The 14,917-nt window shown below is 38.9% G+C and overlaps 2 protein-coding genes across 9 annotated transcripts in view; one reads left to right on the top strand and one right to left on the bottom strand.

The window, feature by feature from the left end:
* The first annotated feature begins 340 nt into the window (after positions 1-340).
* Positions 341-14,917, top strand: part of LOC111251046 (uncharacterized) — a 22,501-nt gene continuing 7,924 nt past the window's right edge. Inside the window, exons 1-2 of one of the 2 annotated variants that reach the window (XM_086990379.1) lie at positions 341-613; positions 1,835-2,108. In XM_086990379.1, the coding sequence (XP_086846505.1) occupies positions 2,066-2,108 (43 nt within the window). In that variant the 5' untranslated portion in view covers positions 341-613; positions 1,835-2,065. Of the gene's footprint in view, positions 818-1,834; positions 2,109-14,917 lie in introns of both variants that reach the window. The other variant, XM_086990378.1, reaches the window with a different exon arrangement.
* Positions 7,185-14,002, bottom strand: LOC111251969 (uncharacterized). Of its 7 annotated transcripts, none has more exons than XM_086990388.1 (3): positions 13,708-14,002; positions 8,101-8,291; positions 7,185-7,587 (listed from the first exon to the last, which is right to left on the bottom strand). In XM_086990388.1, the coding sequence occupies exons 2-3, from the start codon at positions 8,289-8,291 to the stop codon at positions 7,398-7,400; spliced, it is 381 nt and encodes a 126-aa protein (XP_086846514.1). In that variant the 5' UTR covers positions 13,708-14,002; the 3' UTR covers positions 7,185-7,397. The 7 variants fall into 7 exon arrangements, with proteins under 7 accessions (XP_086846514.1, XP_086846515.1, XP_086846513.1 ...); XM_086990389.1 differs by lacking the exon at positions 13,708-14,002 and adding an exon at positions 11,866-11,884; XM_086990387.1 differs by lacking the exon at positions 13,708-14,002 and adding an exon at positions 11,698-11,845.

Here is a 14,917-nt window from a genome sequence, read left to right as displayed (position 1 = left end):
TTGGTTGCCTATCCACCTTCGATAGAGGTATCGTAATCTACCTACAAGCGATACGTTCAATCCAACCACACGTCGACTCATGCGTTTCATTTCAAGCAGCGTTTTTGCCGTCGTCGTCGTTGTCGTCGGACGGAATCAGACGAAGCGATCGGCATTTTACGATCGAGTTAATGGGCCCTGGTCCGTGTCTGTAGCTGCTGCTTCTTGTCTGGTCCACCCGTCCCCCTCACGCCCTCGCCGGAACGCTGCCAAAGGGCACCTTTAAGCAGCACGGATATACGAACATCCATTAAAAATTAGCCGACTGCTTACCCGCACTTATCTATAGATGTGATAGATGGTAGTACCCCTGCTCGAACGAAACCCGCTGCTACAGAATATCATTCATGACACAAATCTCACGCAGAATAAATTATGGACGATCTAAATGACCTAAATGATCTAATTGACGTCATTGTACTAAAGCGAATCGCCTAAGTGTTGCTTGAAAGCCTCGCACAAAAGAAGAGATCATCGAAACGCTGACCCGTTACACGTACAGCGTTGAACGTGGAAGAATCAAGAAATGCAAAGTGATACGATCGCTTTCTCATATAATAAACATTGTGATACTGTTAGTAGTTGGCAAAAATATTGAAAACATTCATGCGATTATCATAGAAGTTACTGTGAAGTCAATGCGTACGTAATTAGAAAGTAGTTCGATGGCATACCAGTTATGTTGTCTACTCACCGCCACCTACGGCCAACATTTGGGCGGAACGAGGAAATAACTAGATTCCCTAAAGTGCCATGTCTCAAATCTCTGAAAGCTCGTGTAGGTCCCCTTGTTCTATATGGTAAAGTGTTCGTGTATAGTGTGTATCTAGACTGAGAGTTCTAGTAGCAATTATATTTCAAGACGGTCAGACGATGAATGCTTTTCGCATGTGAGACTAAACCCCCACGAACCACAGATATATGTGAACTAGGACTATGTTTGAATGTATGCAATATATTTAGGAACAAATAACTACTCGCTTACAATATCTCGATTGTAAGCTAAACACTCTACTTACATGAAAAGCTGCATAATATATAGATCGGTAGTTTTATGGAGTGTTAGATTTTTTGCTTTGCGCTGTGGTGTCAAAAGCCTCTAATTACGAATCCACCAATAACCTTTTCGGAAACTTGTTAAGTAAAAGGTTTTTCGATAACCACCTTGGTTAGGTATCTGTTGATGTCGGAGCGTGTAATGGCGCGTAATTCGAATAACAGGCCCTTAAGTTAATCAAATGAAGATGCAACTCGATTTTTTTTGAGATCTATCAATTCCATGTAGATAGAAAAACGTGGATTAATGGGCCCTTCATAGAGAACCTACGATTAGTTAAAGTAATCTGATAGATGAACAGCTATCTGTTTCACATAGCTATTTTTGATATATGCTAATAGGTGAGAAACAGGGTACTTATACAATTTTCTATTCTAAATGTCATAGTACATGCACTATTGTACAGTGTGGAGGCGCTGGGGTCGTAACGTTTGGCTCTTGCAAATGGATAACGAGTGCGACGCATTGAAACTGACTATCAAAAATTAAAGCTTATTTTGTCTAACCTCCTCTTAATCCTGTAAGCAAACCCACCTATAGGTATTATAATTAGTTCTCAAGCAAAGCTTGAGCCAAGCTCCACCAAAGCAACGTTGAGTATTTGATTAGTTTTCCTTTAAACAATTCGACTATATCCAAATGCAGCTCAATTCTGATCTAGGAATATCCAGAAGCAAGCTCGATTTCATTATCATTATATAATTATAAAATATTTACATGAATTTGGATCGCTTATAGGCGAGAATCGGGATCAGCCAGGCGGGTCGAAATCTCGACTCAAATTATAGAGCTGTTCGACACATGAGGATGCAATTTGGGGTCTTCACTGGGTTCGTTTCGTTGCCCAACGAAGCGTGGCTGCAAAATCGTCCAATGTAGTATAATATGGAGGCGTTATTTCCAGATATCGGGAAAACTGGACAGCAAGCTTTGAAGACCTAAATACACAATTTACAGTAGCGGTTTGGAATGAGAGCATGCGCATATTTGCATATGGGCTGTACCGCATATTGTAAGTTATTATGAGCGTATGTACAAAGTTAAAATTATCCTTTCTCTTAAAGAAGGAATTCTAGCACATGGAGAGACTATTCTCGAATCAATTATAGCTGAAAGAAACCGCCAACGGCCTATTCTTTTGTATGTATTTGGAAAATGGTCTAAAGCTAATTAAGCGTGTGAGCGTGAGACAGAGTTTTGCGAAGACAACCACGAGCTAAATTACCTCGAAGTACCCACCTATATATAGCTGACAATCTTAAGATAACCCAATGTTAATTGCAGGTAACGTATGAAAATACAGTGTAGAAGCCTTTATAGGACATATTGTCAGCAAAATCCTGCGTAGTGGAAACGCTGTAACTTCATGCCCTGCCGAATAGAGGCCAAGCTAGAATTGATCATCTTTTAGAATTAGTTGCACATATATCGACAATAAAGGTTGCCTAATAATTAGCATAGATAGAAAAATAAATGACCTTTTTGGGTCTATTGAAGAATAGTAAATTGAAAACTTGCTACCATGGTCAGTTTACCGGAAAGATTAATATGTAAGAAAATACAGCACGGATTGGCCTGTTGTACGATGTTATGAGTATATCTATATCATTTAATTCTGGGCTTAATTTGGCTTTCATGAATAAAGGGGTCCGTTGTTGGTATCGTGGACTATTGTCATCGCCATGGGGTGCATTAAAATAGCTGAGGTACATGTTGAACTAGGCAACAAGACGCCTTTGGAGTAATATCCAAAGAGATAAGTGTCAAAGCTGTGGCGCTATAAAACGATACGAAAAGCTGTGACGACTAAATACGGATTTGCAAATCTATCCTAAGCGGACAAAAGGATAAAGGGCCTGAACAGGTAACATGTCACAAGTTTACATGGCTACTCAGACTACGGATGAATCTCACAGAACAAATGCATTCCGAAATATATGTGAATTACGTAAAGCAACACCTGGTGTATGGCGAATGTCCCATAGGAGGATGATTAGATCAACTTCATTTCAATTTGAAACTAAATTCTATGCAACTTTAACTTGTTATGTAGTGAACTTGCCGTAAGCTGGGGTAATGCACAGACATTTTTTAAAGTATAAGCAACCGTAACTTTTGCAAAAACCAACGTGAGGTAATATGAAAGAGTGCAGTTTGCCACTGTTAGGCGCCATCTAAGAAAAGGTCTATTAAATGTGCTCATCGAGTGATGGCACCAGATCTTCCTTTGAAACTCTAAAGGTTCATAAATGTAGAGCGAAAGCTGCTAAGAAGTTATGATACGATCAAGAATTATTTCTCAGTAATGCAACTGAAGAGGAGGAAATCGCAAAAAAAAGCCACCCCCACCTTTACCCCTATGTTATTCAAGCAGACGAGATCGAGCAGGATTTTTTGAATGTTCTATACATTTGGTGATAAACTGTCTCTTTTGAGCTCGTTTTCAAACGGATTCACAAATTCCTGACCATTATCAAGTCTAACGTTTACCCTTCAGATATGCCAAAGCTACATCGAAGTAACAAAGGACTAAGATGACAAGCATCTCTGTCCGGTGAGATGGTTTTGCTGAGTGCTTTTGGAAATGCTACTGTTAGAGTTTTTTTCTAATAGAATATCCAAAATTTAAGATAAGTATACCTCTACATTTTTTCGGGGTAATGTTGGAATTCGTAGCCCCTAAAAACTTTCTAGATAAAGCTGGATAAGGACCATTGCGAAGATGACTAATTAAAAATTACCCCAATATGCTACCTGTGTAATATTTGGCACACTGAGAAACATACTGCTATCGAACCATCGTTTGATCGCAGCTCAAGTGAAGACCCGCTTAATTAATGAGTTGACGGTGAAGTGGCGACGCGTTTGCTTGCAATGCCTAGAGGCATGTGAGAAAATGTACGTTGGCAATCGTACATAAACAAATTTAACTTCGTGCTGCAGGTCATTTATTTTTAATAACAGTTAACTGTAGCATACAACGTAAAGCTGGAAATATATATTGCTAGCTTGATCAAAGACAATCCCATTTGGATACGTAAAATAAAGGTTCAGTGAATGTTCTACGGTAGGCAATAAACAGAGGACCAATATGTTTCTACCATTAAAAAAAGGTCATGCTTTCTTCAGTGAAAAAAAATACTTAATATTATAATAAGAAAGTTGATAATGCCCCCGGCGAACAACCTTAGACTGTTTTTTCAAAGATAATCTTCTTCGATGTCGGTCTGCCTGAGAATTTAGTGTGCCAGATAAAAACGTGAGTTTGAGTATGGCTTTACTCTGCATGAATGGTAGAAACGGATTGTCAATACCTGTGATGAACATACACTTACGAAACAGAAAATTTTACGTGAGGTTCTGTGTGGGACTTTGTCACAGTGCCCAGATGCCACTCTATGATAGGGCATATTTTTGCAGAACCCTTTATAAAAATTTTGAGCGAATGACGATGCTTCGCTTTTAAAGGCAGCTTATTATTTGATAATAAACTAAACTACTCAATGAGTACACAATACTATACGAGTTTAGCCTTTTACACTGTTTTTGATATCGACAACGCTTTTTATATGCCTGTCATTGGCGCCATCAGGAAAACGAAAGTTATAGTAGCAGGTTGTAAAAAACCACTATTCGAAGGACGACCAGTAAACCTTCTCTAACGTGCTGAACTGCATAATCCCTGCTGTTAGACCCTACACAAGTCGTTGTGGTGATATACTGATAACGGGTTTACCTCAAACGTTAGAGGTACGTGAAGTAGTTTAGGTCTGACACGGGGCGCAGAACGAAATGTTTCATGCTAGGAGTCAGCCGCCTGAAACAACGCTTAAAAGCAGTGCTTGACATAAAATTCGAAACATATTTATGCAAGCGCTTATGGTTGTATTTTTTTAATGTTTTTATCTTATGAATACTACGGTAATGGTAGAAATATAATTTCTTTTACTCACATAACGTTCAACCGTTTCGGCCTTCGACAAACGCCGGTAGATCTTGTATCAGTCACTGCATGCTCTGTCACAGATATTTTAAATTCATATTACACCAAATTCGTTAGCTCATTGTGGAACCCTTTTTAAAATAAACCAAAATTTAGAAAGACAAAGCAACAAAATACATTTCGAAACAATATCTTATAAGCAAGCTCTTACCGTTTACTAGTTTTCGGACGAAAATTTGTATATAAGCCCAACTCCGGCTTTGTTGTATGGTGATTTTCGTAAATTTTGATTGAAAACGAATTTTATTAGACAAAAATGTGGATTGAGTGGAAAATAATCTAACACAGACACAACGAATTAAAAACACCTGAAAACAAGCACTGAACGTATAACAAGCTGAAAAGCCCCCGTGTACAAGTGGCTATTTATCTCATGAATGGTCTCTTACTTAACAAGGAGTAGAGTGTGTAACTACAGTTATATGGTTACAACGCGGGCATAATAGTCGACTTTAACTTATCCAAGAACAACTATTTTTAACTCCATCATAGTCATTAATATCACAGAAAAAAAGGGACAAATACTAAAGTAATTTGTCTCGTGTCAGACGAGATCCTTCAACTACTTCAGACATATCTGCCTTACAATATTATATATATACATTTACCAGTTATTCATCTTTATGAGTATGTGAAGAAAAGGTTCAAGAAGAGCGCTTTTTACATATAAAAATAATCAATCAGTAAAGATCATTGCTTGTCGACACTGTAGGACGCTGCGGACACGCAAATATTTAGTCGAACCTTTAAATTATATGATAATTTTTTATTATAATCTTAGTATCTTAAAACATTAATATTTTGCGAGATTTTTTTTTAAAGTTTAAAAGTTAGGTCTTCTAGAGTAGTTATGACCGAACCGTAGTTATAACCATATATGTTCAGTGAAAACTTTCTAGTCATGCGAATGAATGTATTTTCTATTGAATAGTAATCTCAGGTTGAGAGAGTAGCTTTACTTGAGTTACAGGCTAGGCAGAAAAGGGTACTTTGTCGCCTATGAAAAGATCGATCGAAGGGTTGCAAAGTAATAAAAAAATATAAATAATTTAGCGTTCCATACTCAAGTTTGATTAATTCCTCCGGAGCGTTCCATTCAAATATTGGTAATAATAATAATAATAACAATAATTTGTGCCTAGACAGTTTTTGTCCAAGGTATGTTATTAAAAATCACTGGATAACTGAAGAATCAAAGGTTGCCATAGAAGACAATTATTTTTTACAGTCGTCTACCTCTTCAGTCGATCGCAGTCTGCAATCGTCGTGTATTTCCAAAACTCGATTACATTTTCCATTAGTTAGATCCGAATGCTACGCATTAAGCCTGTTGTTGAAAACCCCTTTTTCACTCATACTGTAGGTTTTGTGTAGAAATCACTCTTTTCTTCTTTTTGCATTGTTCAAATCTACTGTGCACTGTTAGCAGTACGATTTTTGCTGGACTTATATGGCTGCTTACTTAATCGCCTTTAACATAATCGCATTTGGATGCAGAAGATTCCTGAAGGTGGCACGACTAACTCCTACTGTGTAAACAATGGCCCAGATAGTTCAGTATTGCCTTGTGACGTTTGCGGTCCGAACATGTACCTTGAGCCCTGAAGCGCTAAAACCCCTTTCTTATATGATGTAGCGCACTATCGTTTAATCAATTATTCAATAACTGTTTTTTTCAACTGGATGTTTTTAAGTTAGAAGTCGTTATGGACGCAGTGGCATAAATTTTCAGCGCAAAAAATTACACGTAACAGAAAAAGCCTAAGTGCGAAACAGTGCAAGCATTGCAGAAGGTCTTGAATGAAAGGTGTAATCATTTTCAGGGCAAAGCACCGCATGAAAGTAAAAAAGCTGGCAAATTTTAGTGCTTGCCGAACCCACAACTAAGACATTTCGTTAACTTTACTTCGCCCCATTTTACGAGCTCAGGAATGAAACCTAACAAATTATCTTTCGACTCTCCTTGCAGAGACGAAAGTACGAAGAAGGTGACAAAGTAATTTTGCAGACAAAACTGTACAACTAACCCCATTCTTTTTTCGGATCTTTATTTCATGTATTTACTAGGAATTAGGGAGCATAATGTACAATGTCCTGTCATGTTAACAGGTTCATGTGTCTCCATTTATTGGCTGTTTTTCGCCAGATACAGTATATGCTGTCCGTTTTTTTTATCTTCCGATATTTATCCCTGCTCAGTTAGCTTTGCTAGGCATGAATGAGGCAATAGTGGCGGCAATAAATTATGCCCATCCCTCTTTGCATAACGACATTTAGCATAAAAAGAGAATGAAGTGCTCAGTAGTAGTTATAGCTATAGGGGTATCCGCTCCCGCGGGACCTGTATCCTCTACCGTACAGACCGCCGCCATAATAATCGTGCGTTGCGACCAAATCGTCATAGTAGTCAACCGGAGAAAGATCCCGATAACCTCCCGCCAGGAGTGGTCCACCACGATAACCCCCGGACACTCGAAGTGCTCCGCCCCTGAAATATAAAAAAATCGCTCCATTGTGAGCGCTAGCTAACCAACGTTGTAAGACAAGCAGTATAGAAGTCCAGGGCAACAATCCGAACAGCACACGATTGAGCTATGCCATATATACTATCTTTAATGCACAGTATTTGGACAGTTTCATAAAATACAGCGCACCTAAAATAGTCTAGCTGCACAGATGTATTTTTACATAAGTTGAACAGACAGATTTTCATCTACGTTGACAGGTATAAGTTGAATTTAACTTATACCTGTCAACTATACATATATATATATATATATATATATATATATAGTTTACATATATAACTATGTAAACTATACATATATGCATTTAGGTGGAAACCGTCTTCCACTCTGTGCATATTTTGAAACATTTTTTTAATAAAATGAGAAATCTCAAAAGTGCGCAAACGAGCCGAAAGCTGAAAATTGCTGCGAAATGTTAATGTATTTCGAGGCTAAAACCAAATGCTATCTTCAATAATAAGTTAAATACATACCGGTATCCTCCTGCCAGTACAACGGGCTTCTTGTATTGTCTTGCATACTCGTTGTAATTAGCTGTTCCGCTGTACGAGTACCCGTAAATGCCCCGTACGGCTCCGGGGAAATATACGGCGTTCCGTGCCATGATGCACGATATCATACATGCCATAGCAAAACACACATGCAGTATTAACGATCCGTTCATCTGCAAATTTTCAAGCAGTGACAAACAATACGAATACGAACACCTTCAGACATACATACAGAATAAAGGTGCAACGACTGCAAAGTAAAACAGTTTTCTACGTCTGATTAACGTACTTAGCAGGTCTGTAACAGTATTATTAGTGAGACGGCGAGTCTTCTGAGTATGGGCTCAACGCTCCTGCTTCTATCTTCGTTCGATGAAAAATGAAACTTGCGCAGCGGAAGAAGCGCTTAAGATAATCAGCCAAGTTATCTCCCAGTTATTTTATCGTTCTTTGCTTCATTACGTTCATTGAGTATATGTCTAAATTTATTATAATCAGTATATATTATGATAGTAATTTATGTAGCAGCTGACTTGTTTGGAGTAGAAGACGTTTACTGGGTACAGCGCTTACTGAACTCAACCGTAAGTTGACTTGCCGTGATCACGCTTAGATTATATATATACATACAGAAGAACATGTTGAAGATAAGAGAAGGACATGTTGTTTGTATCTTAACGGTTTCTGCTAATGAAATATTGTGGCGGTCACATTTGCATCGGTACCATATTGAAAACGTACACATCGGGTACTTATCGGTACTAGAGTGCGAAAATTTTTCTCGCTAATTTACCTCTAATATAACCTTTTTTTCCACTCTTCACCTGACAATGTTTTGTCGTTTGAAATCGATTACGGTTTATTGTTCACAAAGCTAATTCTTCGACTATCGTTGCATGTGGTTTGGCATAGAACACGTCGAGATTTCAGAAGATAGCGAAGAAAATGACACGCCACGGTTACATCAGATCTCTTGTACGAGTAAAATGGTTCTGGGGATTTCCTGTTGAGAAACTGCAATTTCGCATGCAATTCTATACGACCGGGTTTACCTATACGGTGTGCAAAAAAAAATAACTTATTCGATATGAAAGTTCGGCAATAGGCAGGCTAGCAGAAGTTATCATAGGCATACGTGGACATCATCTAAAAAATCGCCATGGCCTCAAGCAAGGCATAATTGCAATCGCTATATATAGAAGTACACGCACAGTGTGAACCGAACATCGGTAGCGTAACAGCTACTGCCTGATAGCATGTTTAGATAGAAGACTTTAGAAATTTGTTCTCGTTCAACGTTCAGAAAAATGAGATAGCATTACATTTGCCCACGACGGGCAGAAATAGAAAAAGTAAAAATTAATAACACATAATACACCGAAGATTCAAGATAACTGCAACACTAACAATGGCCGAGGCCAAAGCAGTGGTTAAGTCTAATAGTTATGGCTATGTTTGACATCCTGCAAGTGTCGAAAGTCAACAGTGGTTTTCATTTGAAACGTGCAGGTAATGTAAAAAAAACTGCATAATGTATCACATTTTAATTAAACTGGCCGTAAAGATTCCCAATCGGTAATTTAGCATCAATGATTTCTTTGAAAAATGCCATAACCATCAAAGTTGACTTTTTTTTCGGAAGAAAATATCTCATTAAAAAAAATGATAGATAACTGAAAATAAATGTATTAAGTATATCGTACTACCTGAAAAGACAGATTTCGTTATTTATAATAACCCACGATGCTCAAAAGCTATATATACGCACTATTCAAAAACACAGTTTTCCCTTGTAAATAATTGGCAGCGCATCAATACTCGATGACATTATTAACTGCACTCTTCTGGAAACGCATGCGAACATCCACATCATTATGATCGTAGAAGATGATCATCTGTACCACTCACTTTAAATTCTTCTGCTTTACCTCGATTTGACACAAACTTCTATTGTCGTCCTTTTGTGCTTTACTTTTCCTTTTACGCTGTGAAGATCATCTGTAGTCGCGCATGACATTACAACCCCCCCCTGAAGCATAAATAGTACCCTCACCCTCAAGTCCCTCAGACCATTCCATCACGGTCATTCGATGTTGATGGCAAGGGTGCGTATAGACTCAACGAGTTCTCAGTAAACTTACGTATATATATATATAAAAGTAATCATAGTACATGGGGATTTGTTTTCATTAATATATGGTTTGTTTTCAACAAAGTATGATCAATAGATATAAGATGTCGCGGTTGCGTTCCATCAAAATCGATTAGGCTTCCCAGCGTCTATAAACTAAGCACTGATTGCCGTAGTACTACATATAGGTGGTACTGGTATTGGGAAGCCGAGTGTGATGCAATCAAATACATAGTAAAATCACTCCCAGCTACGTTCACTGGTCAAGAGAACCATCTGACGATATGACTATTACGGTTCCGTACCTTCGGAACTGCATAAAAACAGTGAGCTTTTAAAATCTAGCTTCTAGACGAACAGCTAAATGATAGGGTCTGTATTTTATCACTGGTAGGAACGGTGCGTCTACGAAAGATCAAAGCAAGAAGTGAAATTTGCATACGACCTTGCCGGCTGAAATATTTCGCCAAACGGGGGGAATAGTCAACCATTATATCTTTCATTATTTTCCTATCTGTATTCTAATGAATAGAGCTTCTGTCAGAAGAGAACAGAGAATATTTTCACACCGTTTTCAAGCGATTTGTAGCAAAGTTCTGAGTATATTTTTTTGAACGTCTGAATAAATTCAAGTGTTGATTTAGTCGACTTGTAGATTAAATGGGTGATTTAGGTTTTATTATGTGCATGAACCGTATTCATTTCTTATATTCAAACTTAACCCTCTTTATTGTGACTAGGAAAACTAAACCTTTGGCTGGAAGACCTAGGGGCCGCTGCCCCTCTGTGTTCCACACGTTAGCATGTGCGATGCAACGACAAATTCAGATACAAAATTGGCTACCACCGCCCAACTAATTACAATGCTCTTTGAGTAAACGTTGGTGTTGAAAGGATTTAGCCTTCACAATGACAGAATGCCTCTTGACCTCTAGGAGTGCTAAGAAATGAGCAACATAGTAACAGGCGTATGTGTTGTCAATTATTAAGATATAGTTGCGAAGTTTTCGGCATCAAAACGCTCAGAGAACTTGTTCCTCTTATGTACCTAGGTGACGACAAGTTAGACAGACGATGCAGTTTCTTCATTACCTCTCAGCCTTTTACCCTATATTGCACGTAGTTGCTGAAGACGACACGCTATCGCTTAACTAAGTACTATGTAAGGGCACCACAGAAAGAATGTTTCGGCTATATGTATATATAAAGAATTTATACACAAAGTACACTACTAGTTAGGATGTTGAGCAGGGTTCGACATGATTAAAGGTAATCATGGTAACGTTATATGTAGAACAACATAGGAAAAGAAAAAACCTAAAAGTACGAATTAAAATGTTATGTCCTCTGATTGTTTCCCTTTAATTTCCATTTCAAAATTAAACTCGCTATTTACAGAGCAACTTAGAAAAGTCGATTCTTGATAGATTGCTTTAGTTAGAACTTACCGGCAAATAAGTATAATGAAGCTGAAACTTATTTTATCATTATTCACGATTGAGAAGTAATGTTAAAAAGTGTAGCTACTATTCTTCTTTAATTTGAATTCTTTTACTTAGCAGCTATCGGTGTCCCACTCAAGTCAGTTTGTGCGCACAGCTAGCTGACCGGCTCACCTATTGATTTCCGTGTTCTGATCACATCGTTGACATACCCATTACATCTACTCTATCCGCCCGGACAAGTTTCACTTTTCAATAGCTAATATCAAGGGTATCACAATGGCGTTCGACACGATTTCCACCCCGTATTGACTGGCCCACCTTGCACCGATGGCCGTTCTTATTCGCGTTTGCTTTTTGTCTTATTGAGGCCAGCGTATCACGAAGAACGCCCCAGATGCTACTCACCGTCAACAAAATAACAGAGGTCATATTGGGGTCTAGTTTTAATACCTCATTCGACCACCAACCACAAAGTTCTTATTTTCATCCCCTTCGCTAATATCAATAGTTGCTATTAATGAACCTTCGTGACCAATGAGAATCCGTAATGTTCTGCTATCGAGTCGTAACGTTTGGATTTATTCAATAGTAACAGAGGACGCTGAAGGGGCATTTCGATGATAAAGTATTACCGGCTGAAATGCTGGTTGATAGTAGCGCAGAATTCGATCGTATATGGAGTTAATGCTAACTTGATAGCCAGCCCCGCCGTACCGGGATCTTGCGTCAATTTCGTGGCCGTCACGAAGTCCCGAAGCCTCGGCGCGTCGCACAACGCTTAGCCGTTGCGAATATGGAGGGAAACCCTACATCCGTCAATGACTGAATGATCTGAGGGCCGGTTCGATAACAGCAGATTTAGATCTGTTCACTTCTAAATTTGCCTACCCATTCGTTCCAGGGAACTAAGTACCGAAAACGGTGCAAATGATTGCCGCATATAACAAGGCATGGTAGAAGTCGTGACAACGCTACGGTTACCGGTTCGATTGTTGCTTTTGCAGTAATCTGTCGGGTTTGTGTTGAACTCTATCGGGTTGGCTAGCAATCACTGACGTTCTCTTTTTTGTAGCATTACCTTCGTTCGCCAGAATTACAAGCAAACAAAGAGCATCGCTTAGCTTTAGCTTCCATGCAAGGTCCTCTGGTCAGCTTTGACAATGGTTTCATCAGCTAACCCCGTTGACTCCACAGTGGGTCTGTGATCGATTTTTGATCATTATTATCAATATTAGTTTATATAATACATTTTTAGTGTTTCACTCGATATGGAAGGGCGTATAGTTCATTGTTTCTCTATGAAGCGTTTTGCTAACAGTAGCTATTGTTCAGTGCCAATGGAATTTTAATCTTGATCGTTTACCGTGTGGACATTTTTCTAGTTGATATTGTTTAGAAAATCAATGTATGAATACGCGTAGCCATGGTAAATAGGTAAAAAGTCATACCTTAGCTAATCGGACTATAACGTAATACGATAACAGATAGCTAAGAAATCGCTGAGTTGTAGAGGAAGCATATATGATGAAACAACAAATTTATGCTAACAGTAAAATGCTGCTAGCGTGTCGACATGATCAACAGCAAAGCTCTTATTAGCGTCAAGGTCGGCATTTCATCAATCAGCTAATCGATCTAACACTGCAATGTTTCACCCTAAACCCACGCATCGTAATTCTCAGTAGAATCGCTTTCAAACATTCAAATCTGTTTAAGAACAGTGTCACAAATACTTAGCGAGTCATAGATATTTTCTGTGCCGAATACATCGACGGGACATGCGAAGCGATGTATATCGTCAGCTACACTATCAACATTACGAAAAACAAAACATGCAATGGGTAGGCTAACACTGAGCTGTAAACAAATCGATGGTTAAGATATACTGCATCGCATTCCAGTCTATTCTGAAACGTCAATGTAATACCATGTGGTATGGAACGACCGGCCTAGCATGGAAACAGATAAACACCTAAGCAAGCCGCCAAAAGCCGATTCCGCTGAAAAACTTACTTTCTTCTAAGCTATTGCAAAATAAAGCCAAATTTTCCTCGGCGTCCATTGGATAGCCGCGATGGATGATGCTAATTGCTGACCTCAAGAAGTGTCCACTAGACTACTTTATAGTATTTAGAGGTGTAACGGGATGTGGATGCCTGATAATAGTACGCCTCGCATTGTCCACTATTCACCGCAAAGGCGCCTTATCTGGCCTATGGCATATTTGCACTGAATCATTGTCTGAGATGTCCTCGTTTACAACAAGGTCGGAACGTTCGGGAATTTCATAGCGTCACTAATAATTCTGTACTCAAGGTAGCTTAGGAACTGCTTTTATAACATGATAAATTTCAATCTCAAAGCTATTTTGGCGTCTGCTAAGCTCAATTCAATATAAGTTTCGGGCACAACATGATTGAAAGTGGAATTACCGCGCACGTTCTTCATTCGAAATAGAATGCCGTTGTTTGAGTACGTGTATGTTTTAGTATACTCTTTGAACTGTTTGGTCTAGAATGGTGATCTATTAATGTGCATTAGAAACGCTTCCATTTCCGCTCTGGCAACTTCTTAGCCACTGATAGCTTTCTTAAGGCGTCGAAAGCCCCATAATCACATTGGCTTAGATCTAGAAAATAAGAGAAGTAAAACCAATACTAAAAACTCATTTTCTAAGTCTTGAAAATTAACTGAGGCATAGGGATGAGATTTGGCTCCACGATTAAGTAATCACACTACGTGCCTTCGATCACCGTACCAATAGGCCGTCTATAGGCCTTTGCAGGAATTCGAAATAGCGGGTCGCATTGATTGTTTCATTTTTGGCAACTATCTCACAGTAGCGGATACCGCTGATGTCTATTGTAAGTACTACCGTCATTGTATATTCGAACCTACGCGACATTGCCGTCGAGCCAAACTTCTTTCCAGGGCGATAGCGCTCCCTTGCCTGGTCCTTTGGCGCTTCACGGCAAATATTGAACCATGGCTCGTTTACGATGATCGTACCTAAACGTCCGCAAATTTCACGCGGAATATACGACACGTATTTCCAACTAGCCAGGGATGGATCCATAAGGCGTTCGTCTTTTCCCTGGTTTCTACATTTTCAATATTATAATTTTCTAACGCCGGTTCCGACCGATGTCGATTAGATGCAATGGAACCCTTAGACTCCAAGTTCTGCGATTGTGGCAATGCGTTCTTGTCCTTCGGTTCTTGA

Source organism: Varroa destructor, unplaced genomic scaffold (genome assembly GCF_002443255.2).
Source record: "Varroa destructor unplaced genomic scaffold, Vdes_3.0 BEIS01000005.1, whole genome shotgun sequence".
NCBI lineage: Eukaryota > Metazoa > Arthropoda > Arachnida > Mesostigmata > Varroidae > Varroa > Varroa destructor.
This window is presented reverse-complemented; position numbering and strand designations above follow the sequence as displayed.